The 13928-nt window shown below is 42.5% G+C and overlaps 1 protein-coding gene and 1 long non-coding RNA gene across 2 annotated transcripts in view; both read right to left on the reverse strand.

Annotated features, from left to right (window-relative positions):
* Positions 1 to 549: 549 nt before the first annotated feature.
* On the reverse strand, positions 550 to 3646 carry LOC125374775. The gene is made up of 2 exons (XR_007218750.1): positions 737 to 3646; positions 550 to 700 (listed from the first exon to the last, which is right to left on the reverse strand). It is a non-coding gene; the product is annotated as an uncharacterized LOC125374775 (long non-coding RNA).
* A 58-nt stretch (positions 3647 to 3704) lies between these two features.
* Positions 3705 to 13928, reverse strand: part of LOC124149779 (PAX-interacting protein 1-like) — a 28855-nt gene continuing 18631 nt past the window's right edge. Inside the window, exons 13-20 of the mRNA XM_046521551.2 lie at positions 13840 to 13883; positions 12948 to 13063; positions 11722 to 11803; positions 10628 to 10796; positions 9382 to 9482; positions 8794 to 8928; positions 7635 to 7710; positions 3705 to 6171 (exon numbers count right to left, since the gene is read on the reverse strand). Coding sequence (XP_046377507.2) covers positions 6089 to 6171; positions 7635 to 7710; positions 8794 to 8928; positions 9382 to 9482; positions 10628 to 10796; positions 11722 to 11803; positions 12948 to 13063; positions 13840 to 13883 — 806 coding nt within the window. The 3' untranslated portion in view covers positions 3705 to 6088. The remainder of the gene's footprint in view (positions 6172 to 7634; positions 7711 to 8793; positions 8929 to 9381; positions 9483 to 10627; positions 10797 to 11721; positions 11804 to 12947; positions 13064 to 13839; positions 13884 to 13928) is intronic.

Here is a 13928-nt window from a genome sequence, read left to right on the forward strand (position 1 = left end):
CCTATTCAAATTTAGAACTGCTATAAAAGCTCGGAGGACATGGATGTCACTCCTCATCCTTATGGGCGCAACAGAAGTAAGTAGCCTCGAAATGGGAGACGTAGATCTCCTGTGTATCCACCAGTAACTTGAATATTATGAATCCACTGAATCAGTGGTATTGCAGAGGAATCCCTTTCAGGCAGTGGTTCAGAGTTCAGAGTTCAGAGTTCAGAGTGAGTGAGTGTTTAATAACAGTATTCCAGTCATATCACGGCATGTCAGCTTAATGTGGGAGGAAAGCCTGAAGTGATGCAGGTCTTAGACGTTTACCGCTTCAGTGAAAGCCAAGAGCATGGGTATGGTGCTGACAAACCTAGAAACCATTGGGGCGAACCGGATCTGAACCCACAATCATATGTTTCTGGCGTGCCCAAAGGGATGCAACTCTGCACAGCGGTTGGCAGCGCTTTAGGAGACTGGGCCACTCGTGCCCACCAGTGGTACAGAGACACGCTAATTCAGTCTTGATAAAAAACAAAGAAACATCATTTTTTTTATCATTATTTATTTCTTGATATGTTTTTCAGTAAAAGTCTTTAACATTCCTCTGGGAGGGTGATTCTAAAACAGTCAGCTTACAACTCAAGATGGGTGTAACTGAACATACTGGAAACCATAATGCTGACAATAATGTGCAGCAAGACACAAGGACGTCCACCTGCACAAGGACGTCCTCCGGAACAAGGACGTCCACCTGCACAAGGACGTCCACCTGCACAAGGATGTCCTCCAGGACAAGGACGTCCACCTGCACAAGGACGTCCTCCAGGACAAGGACGTCCACCTGCACAAAGACGTCCACTCAAACAAGGACGTCCACCTGCACAAGGACGTCCTCCGGAATCTAAATTCACGTCAGTTTATAGGGATCTCACGGGATAAGTATCATGATAATTTGTTCATGATAAGATACGGATCACTATTTCTTATGTGTATCACTTCTAAATATCATTCAAAGACTTAACTATTAAAAAGGCTTGCCACTTCCTGAATGTCTGGTTTTATATTTGAAAATAAAAATGTCTCACTTCAATGAATGTCATATTTCAAATATAACTTGAGCTGAAAAAGAAATTAGAAAAAGACAATAGCCAGCCAACCACCCATGACCCTTTTGGGGGGACAATTTATTCTATTAGATAAAATCCCAGCCACTCCCCCTAGAATATCAAATGGTCCGTCCCTATAAACAACTGAGTATGCTACAAACATGATGTCAAACATGAACAATAGCTTGCAGGGTTGCAACTATTTATAGCAAGGTGAATCGAACTGGGTCTAAAACCTCATGATGCACTTGTATAGCAACATGCAGCACTTGTGGCCGATGCACTCGTCCAGACTTGCGCCAGTTTTATGGTGCTATCCCACTGGCATACCATGCCGCAGTTTAACACGAATACCCCACTCAGACACAGTATACCGACTCTGAGCCGACCAGTTATTGTTTTAGCCCCTTAAACCCAAGCGCAGACTGGGCAACAACAAGTATGATCTTTTAACGTCTTTTAGTATGACCCAAGCTAAGGACACTGGACACTAGTGACTTTATTCTAACGCCACTCTGGACAGTATTCCAGTTATATCACAAGAAGAGGGAGGGGCTACATGAGCTACATTGAGGACACTGACAGGCAAACCAATTGTACAAAGCTTTCAACCGGGTTAGTCGGTAATAAATACACTGGCAAACTTCAAATCTACTAGGCTAACACGCAACATGGACGGCTGAGAGTGAACGTGATTGCAAAAAGGCCCTGACAACATACTGGACAGGAGCAACCACAAGGGAGGAAGTTTCTACAACTGCAGCTGAGGGTGAACTACCAAAGGGTCTGTATGTCACTAATGGGGGTGGGTATTCAACAATCTGTAAATGTTAGCTGTGGAATCTGCAGCACACATCTGTGCATGTGACCCTACAGATCGTGAAACACTTTCAGAATCTATGTACCAGTCTCTTCCTTCAACACTTGCTTACCTACAACCATAAATACTTTATTTCATTGCAAGGATTCCTGCTGGTACCTGTCATGGGGTTTGCCATCTTGTTTTCAAAATCACATACCTTTTTTTGTAGTAGCGACCTACAGAATGGATGATGAAAAACAAACTCATAAGCACATACAAAAACAACAGTAAACATATCTGTTTTTGAAGATTGTCAACATCAGAAGAGCAGTGAATAAATTCGCTAAAATCTAGGAAAACTTAATTGAAGGAAGACAATATGTTTTTCTTGAAACCGTTAATACGTTCGGACACCCCTTTTCTGGACTACTACAGGTAATTTCAGAAACATCAGTGCGGTGTCAGCTGCTCCACCACTGCCATCCCACATAAGAAATAAGTCATCATCTAAAGAAACAGGACCCTACATGGACATCTGACAAGACATTGTAGACCAGAAAACATGTAACACAGATTACCCTGAAGCTGGAAACGTACAAATGAGAGCACTTGGTACCCAAAGAACAAGGCCAATTTGCATTACTGGGATTTCAGATCCATTTGCTTTAAGCTTTGAAAGTGGAAAATAAATAAATATACAGTGATCCCCTGCTAAAACGCTACCTTCGGGGTCCAAATAGTTCATGAGCGTTCATGTTTATGATTCACTGTCTAAAATAAGATTTATCGAGTGTTATGCGCTTTAAAAAAACACATCGTATCCCTTCAGCGAATTCACGTGAATGAACAGGTATAACAAACTTGGTAAATAAAAATATGAACTTTGATATGAAAGATCCTTGAGTGTGTGTGGTTTTGCAGACTTGGCAAGTTCTTACAATCGGAAGAAGCTGGACAAAAGAGAAAGGTTGAGTTCCAAATGGCCACTTGTGTAAAGAATCAATGGTAACTGTTACAATGAAAAGGCTGCGTTCCAAATAGCACAACAGCCAAGACAAGTGAACTATTTAAGGGACTAGAAGCTTCCTCCCCTAATCTAGTGAGGTCATACCAACAGAGGACTAGACTAAAGTGATAATGAACCAGTGTTATTTCACACATTGTATCACAAGGAATAAGAAGCTTTGAAATCAACGCAAGTTATCTAGTCCAAGACAAGTAAAATTCTGTAAGGAAGTGATATTTTCTTGTGGTCTACCACTTTACCATTGACAGATTACACCACATTATTCGAAACAATATAACACATTCTGGTTTCTAAGCATGGGGACAACCATCTTGGCTGAGAATATCTAACAAATTCACCTTGCATCAATGCCACATTATCATGGAAGCACAACAATATTAAACAATAACATCAAGTCAAAATGATTTGACATACTTGTATTGATGTGAGGCACCAACACTTCTTTTCGATCGGCTGCATCGAATGATAAGTAAAAAAGCAAAATACAAAGACAACATTTTGAAATAATGTTTGAAATATTGATGTGAATACTAAAGGTCATCTCTCAATAATCTGGTAAACAGAGGGTAATCTCTGTCTTATTCTGCTCAAAAGAAGTAGAGGAATCGGGTGTTCTTTAACTTCTTGTAAGTAAGAAAGAGAATTTATGGATGTCAACTTCTCTAAAATGAGTGAGTGAGTTGGGTTTATCAGTTATTACAGTTATATCATGGCGTGTCAACTTAATGTGGGAGGATAGCCCGAAGTGATGCAGGTCTCAGACGTTTACCACTTCGGTGAAACCAACGAGCACGGGTATGGTGCTGACAAACCTAGAAACATTATCAGGGCGAACCTGGATTCGAACCCACAATCATAGGTTTCTTCACAGCGAATTGCGGCACCTTAGACGACTGGGACACCTCCTTAAAACCCATACATTCACTTCATGATGTGTATCACTTCTAAAATGCCATTCAAAGACTTCATATACGACATGTTCGTCGATACATCACTGAGAATGAAGGCATGGCATTGATGTATGGAGCTTGAAAGTAATTTCTGCTCGGCAACCTCATTTCCATATCTATTGGATCATGATACAAAGTTTATGTGGACTGGCTTATCCACAAAAGAAATCTGTATGGTAAATCGGACTACTCTCTATAATTTATATAAATATTTAGGCTATCAACATGTTCGAATTTCTGATACACAATCCCAACTGACAGGCATGGACAAGTCAAGATCTTTTGGCACAAACCTAACCCAATCATGGACACTCATCTTATCAGGAAACAAACTTTAAACCATTTACTTCGATACACACCTCTCTGCAGGAAGATCTGACAAACCAGGCTATCTCATTTACCTTTCCAACCCAGGGACGGCTTTGACTGCTTGGGTCCTTGAGCCAATCAGAATTGAGCTTCATTTCATTCCCACTTGAATTTAGAACCCAGATATTACTCCCAAAGTACATCTTTTTAGGGTGCAGGTGTAAATGATTAATAGGTCCGGATAAAAAGGTTTCCGGAAGAAAGAATATTCATTTGGGAAAATATTCCAGCGTTAGTAAGATTATTTAGATACTGGCTTTGGAAATGATAAACTTCACAAGTTTCAACTAGAAGTTTTTACCTGGGATATTACTTTCTCCTGGAAAGAATCTCCAGGGGGAATAAATATCCTAATACACAGAAGATATGGTGTTTAGAAACAGAAAGAAAAATCAATAAAATAATCGCGTTCTTTATTATTTTCCATTCAGAACTACCTGTGTACGTTTATTTTTTGAGATACAGAAATCTGTTATACTGAACTGAATGCTGATGAGCCTCCACTCTGATTGGCTGATTAGAAAGGTCACCTGATGCGACTCAATGGAGGGGGTGTCAGATCTTCCCACAGGGACGTCTTGTATCATTGTATGTCATTGTATGAGATCTTGTCCCCGTTCCACACAGAGATCAAAGTGCTAAGTTCCTGAATTGTATCACATGACTTGCAGACATGTACCACCTTAGTGCAGCCCATGAGCATGGTGTGGTAGACACACGGTGTGATGAGGATAAGCCTCAGCTCCTGTCCTGGGTAAGGGAGGCAACTCTGCACAGCAAGTGACAGAGCCTGCATCCAAAACCTGAGCTTTGCACAAGGGGGCCCAGGTAAAATTACCTTTCCATCAACACTGCATCACTATCCCATATGTGCTGTTGAGTTGAGTCTAAAATTTCTATTCAGCTAACTTTCTTTCCACCACAGAATACAATATATCACCTGGCTTCAATTAAGAAAGTAAAGCAAGTAGCTGCGTATTCCATCCAAACTGATGAATGAGCCGAAAGTTAAGGAATAATGATTCTCCATTACTTGTTAATCAGGAACAACATCCAACACACGTCATTAGTGATACAAACGTTATCACTATCCCCCGCCATGGGGCACTTTAGAATTTTGTTTATTCATATGGCAGTGAATAACATAGAAGTTAATTTTGAAAAACAATAATAAAAAAATAGTTCCAAAAAGCCTTAAGAAGAGATAGGTTTTATGTCCTGAAGAAATCTGATTTTACCTTCCCCACTGTAAATTTTGTCCCCACTGAGATGCGAACAGACAGCGGGTAGGACGGACGGACGGATGACCTCCATTCCCATATCCAACGCCCCACTCTTCTCCATGGCAGTGGATAATAATAAACAAGCAGGAAAGTTTCCATCTTTTAACCAAAGTCTCCATAAATATATCTATGTATATTCATCAACAATAATCTTATAAAATCATGCATTAAGTTCGTAATTATTAACCAGACCACACATCAAAACTGCACACAATGAAATGATAGTTTGCTTTCCAAGCTGATGAGTCAGCATATTTATGGATAATGCTGATGAACAATGGGATTTATTGTATGTCTGTTTGAACGTATTGCTAAAACAACTGTAACAAAGTCACACGTTTTCATCATCACATGATGCCCTATATAAAAGTCTGTAAAACATCAGCCAACAGTCCGGTGAATCCAGTTTTCGTTGCCACGGATGACTGCTGCCATTTGCACCAAATCTTGAGCCTGCACACAAACACACACACACACACACACACACACACAAGCAAATCAAGCACACCCTCACACGACATGTCTTTCTTCGATCCACAAGAATCTGAAGCACATCCGACAGAATGCTAGTGTGCTCCGAGACGAAATATGTCAAAGTTTACTTCTTGTCGCAATACTCCAGTTAACACAAACTCTGCGTTGTAGACGGCTGAAACACAGGGGGGAATGTTGTTGTAGTCATCGTGGGAGACACCAAGGCTTTTATGTTCTAATTACATATGTTCTAATCACAACCAGATCATAGCTGGTGGTCGAATGGAAATAAATCCATTAGTTACACCATTCAAATCACAAATATAATTCTAAGCCTTTAGGCAACAAAGCCAACTGTACATCAAACATTCAGAAAGTTGGAGGATGAGTGAATACCTTATGGGCGTATTAAGGTGAGGTGAAATTGGGTTTAACGTCGCGTCCAAGATTATTGCACTTATATAGCGACGTGCATGCACGTGTATGTGTGTGTGTGGCTGCTTGTACTAGTCCGGACTGATGCCGATTTATAGTGCTAGCTCACTGAGATACCATGCCGCAGTTTAACATGAATACCCCACTCAGACACAGTATACTGACTCCGAGCCGACCAGTCCTTGTTTTAGCCTTAATGCCGAGCGCCAGACAGGGTAACAACAAGTACAATCTTTTAACGTCTTTTTGTATGACGCGGCCCTGGATCGAACCCTGGACCTTCCGCTCTCCGGGCGGACGCTCTACCACAAGACCACGGAGGCGGTCTATGGGCGTATTAAGGGAGAGTTGAGAGAGGGCAAGGTGAAGCAAAATCCTACTGTTCTCGCAACTCTTCATGCAGATAGAGAATCCTCTGTCTTAGAGCACAGACACATACTCGAGTTCCACAGATATCAATGTATAGTTTCCTCCCTCTCCATTCAAGGTCGACCTACCCACAACCCAGATTTCCGTGTAATTGTCGATGTACAGTGAGATGAGGTGAAATTGGGTTTTACGCCGCGTCCAAGATTATTGCACTTATATAGCGACGTGTGTGTGTGTATGTGTGTGTGTGTGTGTGTGTGTGTGTGTGTGTGTGTGTGTGTGTGTGTGTGTGTGTGTGTGTGTGTGTGTGTGTGTGTGTGTGTGTCTGCTTGTACTAGTCCGGACTGATGCCGAGTTATAGTGCTAGCCCACTGACATATCATGCCGCAGTTTAACATGAATATCCCACTCAGACACAGTATACTGACTCCGAGCCGACCAGTCCTTGTTTTTAGACCCTTATGCCCTCATTTCACTACGACCATGTAATAAATTCTTTTGCATTCTTGGTTATTCTTCGCGATTCGTGGCCGAATCATCATGAATTTCGAAAGTTTCCAATTCAGGATATTCGTGGTCATAGTGAAAGGGGGATATAAATGCCAAGCGCCAGACAGGGTAACAACATGTACCATCTTTTAATGTCTTTTGGTATGACGCAGCCAGGATCGAACCACAGGCCTTCCGCTCTCCGGGCGGACGCTCTACCACAAGACTACGAAGGCGGTCTGGAGTACATTATCGCGATGATGTTGCACTGTAGGTGACCTAAATGACATTGGATCAGCCTTTAGCTGTGCTCTAAGACATTGGTACAGTCGTACTACAACTTACGGATTTTCTTGGCCAGCAAGTCCCGACAGAGATGGATATCATTGACACAGGTAATTACAATAAACTTGGGCTTCCCCTGAAACACAACAAAAGGTCTGTTAAATATTCCATAAGACATTAAGCTGAGTGTATGACCCCTAGGGGTACAGATGCAGGAGATATTCACTCAGCAATATTTGTTCATGGGTTGACCCGTTCGATTGTTCCGCTATGTTTATTGTTTGCACTAAGAGAGGCCTCATATTAACACACAGTCACAAATATTTCCTTTCATGACTTAACAATTTTATGTGATGTCCCAACAATATAGTGAGTGAGTGGGTATGTTTTTACGCCGCTTTTAGCAATATTCCAGCAATATGACAGCAGGGACACCAGAAATTGGGCTTTACACATTGTACCCATGTGGAGATTCGAACCTGGGTTCCCAACCGCACCCCCAACAATACACTGACAGCGGATATCTTTCTACTTGTTCTAAGAAGGGTAACCTACTCCCTCACTGCTAGCGTTTATTCACCTCAAATTTGTCACAAAAACCGAAGCATTGCAAACTGGTTCTGAACCATAGCCCTCAAATGGTACAAGTCAATGAGAACTACTATCACACGATTTCACTTGTCCTCACACAATTCAGAAGTCCCGGGCAGCTGACTAGCGTGTATTTCAATGGATGTTACAGTGTCTGAAGTACCTGCCCACCTGCCCGTGGCTGGTAACTTTTCTGTCGGGCTGCATGTAATTTTCCTCCACCTGCTCGACTGTCTGGCAGATAATTTTAAGACTTCTTACGTACTCAGTTTTATCATACAATCGTAAATTTTCAAGTACAGTAAACTACGGTTATAACGAACTCAAAGGGACTACTAATTTTAGTTCGTTATAACCGTAATTCGTTATAAGCATATATACAGCATAACTACAGCATATAGTCGGGACTAAAAAGTTAGTTCGTTATATCCGTTAGTTCGTTATAAGCGTGTTCGTTATAACCATAGTTTACTGTAATTGTTTGCATTATTTCAACTGAATCTCTTAGTTTTTGCTGAATGCAGGCAGGTAAGTTTGAAGATGGGCAGGCAACACTTATGGGTCCCCTGTCTGACTGCCTGTGATACTCCTCCTGCTGGTTGCTACTGGCGACAGGTTATCGTCCTACCTTTTCGTCCATTTGAGCTGCTATGGTCTTAGCTGACGGCCGTCGTTTGACTGTCGTACCCCCAGCACTCTCCACGATGTTCCGGACATCACACACAGGGGGCGCCACTCCAGGCGTGACGTGAAATGATAGACCCTGCAGAGTAAGTGAGGGAGAAGTGACTACACATGGTTGGTTGATTTGTTGTTTCACGTCGCACTCAGCAATATTCCAGCTACATGACGGGGGTCTGTAAATAATCGAGTCTGGACCAGACAATCCAGTGATTGATATCATAAGCATTGATCCACGCAGTTGGGATACGATGACATGCATCAACCCAGTCAGCGAGACAGACCATCTGATCAAGTTAGTCGCCTCTTACGACAAGCATAGACGCCTTTACAGCAAGCATGGGTTGTTGAAGACCTATTCTATCCCGGATCTTTATTGACAATAGGACAAACCAGTGATTGAAAGCAAGGAACAAGTAACAGGACTAATGTAATGTTCATGCATTGTCACCTGTAGTATCCAGAAGTATCAAATATCTATGAATGATACAGAGCATGTGTTCGGAGAATGACATTTCAAGATAGGGTCACTCACCTGAAAGAGAGGCTTTGACTTGGCCTTCTGTAATGACTCGGACAGCTTACAGCCAATCTCTGCCTCCCCCTTCAAGTCGTTGAGATGATACTTTGCCTCATCTGAGACGAGAGAGAAATCAACAATCACACTGGGTTGTAACACTGACCACTATAGTATTGATGAGAGAAATAAATGATCACACTTACTGTCATATTGTCAGAGATTCTCATAGTTTAACACTGGCCACCATAGTATTGATGAGTACTGATTAGTATTGATGAGTAATCAGGGTTTTACACTATGCACAAATGTTGAATAAACTGCGTCCCAAGGGGCGTACAATAAAAATGTACCAAGAGCAGTAATGGGCTTGTGGTTTCCTCCATCCATCATGACCACTCTCCACAGGATCATTGATCCTTCCAGGCTCTACAGTAAATACCTAAACGTAAAGTGAGTGAGTGAGTTGGGTTTAACGCCGCTTTTAACAGTATTCCAGTTATATCATGGCGTGTCAGCTTAATGTGGGAGGAAAGCCCGAAGTAATGCAGGTCACAGACGTTTACCACTTCGGTGAAACCCACGAGCACGGGTATGGTGCTGACAAACCTAGAAACATAACTGGGGCAAACCGGGATTCGAACCCACAATCATAGGTTTCTGGCGTGCCCAACGGACACAACTCTGCAAGTCGAATTGCGGTGCCTTAGACAACTGGGCCACCCGTGCCCCCGAAACGTAAAGTACACTACGCCATTTTAGTAGTTTACAGGACCCTTAAGTTCAAGTATTGGGGTCCAGGGACCCCCACTTCCGCACATCAGAGTAAACCCTGAGTGTTGATGAGTGACGATGAGGATTCAGAGTGAGTAACTTCTAATAATATTTCTTAAATTTACGGCTCAATCAAGCGTGAGACATTTTCAGGATTTCAGAAAAGATGTATTATTTTCTTACGTAAGCAAGTAGGACGTAATCTCACAGTGACTTAATGCTGCAGCACAGTTCACATCTGTCAATTCACAGGTGGTGGTCTATAAATTATCGAGTCTGGACCAGATAATCCAGTGATTGATATCATGAACATTGATCCTCTCAATTTGGATATGATGGCATGCATCCACCAAGTCAGCGAGCCTGACCACATGATCCTGCTAGTCGCCTCTTCAACAAACATAGGTTGCTGAAGACCCATTCTAACCTGGGTCTCCACGTGTTAAACAACATGCAGAAGCAAAACTGGATCTAGTGCGGCGCCACTCACCGAGAAACTTGCTCTGGATGAGGCTCTCCTCCAGCCATTCCTTGGTGAGGATGAACTTGCAGGCGTTGATGGCCACAAAGAACTTCATGGTGCGAGAGAAGATCTGAGACACCAGGTGGCTACAGTCCCGAGGGTTGTCCACCAACACTCCGCCAAGGTCATTCACGATCTGGAAACACATGGTCATTTAGATATCGCATCGATCTAACAAAGTGAGGCGAGGTGAAATGGTGTTTAACGTTGCTTTCAGGATTATTGCACATACACGGAGACATGCATGCATATGTGTGTGTAATGGTCTTGGGCTTGTACCGGTTTCATAATGCTAACCCACTGAGATACCATGCTGCAGTTTAACATGGATACCCCGAGCCGACCAGTCTTAGTTTTATCCCTTAATGCCAAGCGCCAGCCAGGGTAACAACAAGTACCATCTTTTAACATTCCTTGGCATAATAGGTCAAACAAATTACTTTCATCTCTGCGGGCAGAAGCTCTCCCCACTACACCACGGAGGCAGTCATACAGCGAGTGATTTTGGTTTAACATGTTAAACGCAATACAGTATTTCTGATATATCAGAGTCTGTCAACTGATTCTTGAAGGAAAGCCTGAAATGATGCAGGTCCACCACTCGAAAATCAGGACACGTGTACGAGTTAATGAGTGAGTGAGTGAGTGAGTGAGTGAGTGAGTGAGTGAGTGAGTGAGTGAGTGAGTGAGTGAGTGAGTGAGTGAGTGAGTGTGAGTGAGTGAGTGAGTGAGTGAGTGAGTGAGTGAGTGAGTGAGTGAGTGAGTGAGGGAGGGCTTCACACATTGTACCCATGTGGGGGGAATCAAACCCGGGTCTTCGCCATAGACAATGAGACCAGACAAACCAGTGGTTGATATAATGAACAATGTTACACATCACAGGGTATATTGACCAATCAACCAATCACACAGTCAACAATCAATACTAACCTAAGAGTCTTGCTGCAACAAATATTCACAGCAAATCAAATGAAGCCAATATGGCTTGTAGTTTTTACAGGTATTTTGAAAAACACTTCATGTTTGTGAGGTCAGTAGCACTGGCCAGGTTCGCTGCTCACCTGCTGTAGTCTCTTGACGATGCCCTTAGGGTAGCCCGTGAACATCACCCTGGGCTGTGTGGATTTGCCGTTGCTCTCGAGCCTGCAAACAGATGGCCGTGCAGTCAATATACTTGGTCAATCTGAGATTGTAGCCATTAGTCCGAAACAAGAGTCTAGTAAAATGCTGTTTGGTGTAGGAAGCTTAGTTAGTAATACCCGGTGGGGTAGCCTAGTGGTAAAAGCGTTCACTCGACACGCCGAAGACCCGAGTTCGATTCATGACATGGGTTGAGTTCGAGTTCGATTCATGACATGTGTTGAGTTCGAGTTCGATTTTACGCCGCTTTTAGAAATATTCCAGCAATATCACGGCGGGGGACACCAGAAATGGGCTTCACACATTGTACCCATGTCGGGAATCGAACCCGGGTTTTCAGCGTGGCGAGCAAACGCTTTTACCACAAGGCTACCCGACCGCCCCTCATTACATGGGTACAATGTGTAAATACAATTTCTGGTATCCCCACCGTGATACTGCTGGAATATTGCTAAAAGCAGCGTCAAACCATACACACTCACTCTCTAGTTAGCACTAGTCCATATGATGACACCAACATCTACTGAGGATTGTGCGAAGAGCAAAATTGAAGCTAGTAGACTTCACAGTACGCAAAGACTGAGTTAGTGAGTCATCATTTTACATCGCATCAGCATTATTGCAGCCATATCGCGATGAGAACAAGTATACTTTTACAAAATTTCTGTTTACAAAGGACAGTAAAACAGTAAAGTAAATATCACAGTGTAGACATAAAACAAACCTGAGCAATAGTAAAACAAAGAAGTTTTCAGTCAATTTGTCATGAAAAAGTAAAACTAGGCTATAACCACTGGCAACCAAAGCTAGACCACCTAACTGGGGATCATGGGGACTTACAGTGCTTTTGCTTCCTGCATGATTCCCAGCAAGATTTATGCCAGCGCTTTGGTCATGAGTGGTTGTACGAAATATTAACCAATATTAAAAAATGAAAGCACAATCAAGGAATCAAAATTAGGAGTGACATTTCAGTGAAGGTACTAACACCGTAACTGCTTGATAACAGTGTTAGAACCTACACCGAAACATCGCTCCTAATTGTAATAAAGAAGTTGATCATCCATATATCTTATCCTTACTTAGTACTCCAACTTCTAAATTCCTCTCAAAGAAGAGTTAATTATTTGTTGGGGAAGGGACTAACCTTGGCCTCTTAGCTAGAGGTCCGGTCTTCTCGGACTCGGACAGTTTGTGTTTGACTCCTGGGTTCTCCTGACCGGGGGCCGGCTGAGGTCGTAACTTTGCAGCAGGAATAAATTTCTATTTGCAAAAGTAAAAAAATGATTACATCTTTATTAATTGAATTAATTATCCCAAACATCAATCAAAAAATACATGTAGTCATAAAGGCAGTATTCCCAAACAAGTAAAGGGTCCTTGTCTGAACTTTTATGTTGAACATTACCATGGTTACTAAAGAACTAGGACACCTAAATCCCTGTGTCGTAACACATTGACTATCAACATACAGTGAATCTTTGAAAGTGTGTGTGATGTCACTCTTTCAATGTGAATGACATTGGGAAAGGTGTCTCGTAGTGTTGGACACAGTGATGTTTAACTGTGCTTCACCCTCAGGTCAGACATGGTGATCACAATGTTCCAAGTTAGTTCTCATGACAAACACTGGGTACTGGGGACCTATTCTACTCTGGATGTTGCTGTTGAGGATATCAGAATCTGGCAGGTCTGGCAGGCCTCTGTTGTGAGTTAGGTCATGGTGATCTACAGAGTGAGTTAGGTCATGGTGACCTACATAGTGAGTTAGGTCATGGTGACCTATGTAGAGTGTAAGGTCATGGTGACCTATGTAGTGAGGTGGACACAATACTGATTTGAACAGTGTTTCAGTCATCACAGTACATCACAGAAACACCTCTTGATGCGGGTGCTAGACATTCACTAGTTTAGTGAAACCCATGAACACAGGCATGTTGCTGGCAAACCGAGAAACAAGGCATACCTGTGATTCGAACCCACGACTATCAGATTCTAACTTGACCTATGACAGCCATGATAACAAACATCTTCCTCACCTTCCATGCCTCCTTGCTGACTTTGAGCGGAGTCTTCCAGCCAGCTGCAAATACATCACACCAATAACAGTATCGTTCTGTCATACAAA

This window comes from Haliotis rufescens, unplaced genomic scaffold (assembly GCF_023055435.1).
Source record: "Haliotis rufescens isolate VD_foot unplaced genomic scaffold, xgHalRufe1.0.p SCAF_6, whole genome shotgun sequence".
Lineage (NCBI taxonomy): Eukaryota > Metazoa > Mollusca > Gastropoda > Lepetellida > Haliotidae > Haliotis > Haliotis rufescens.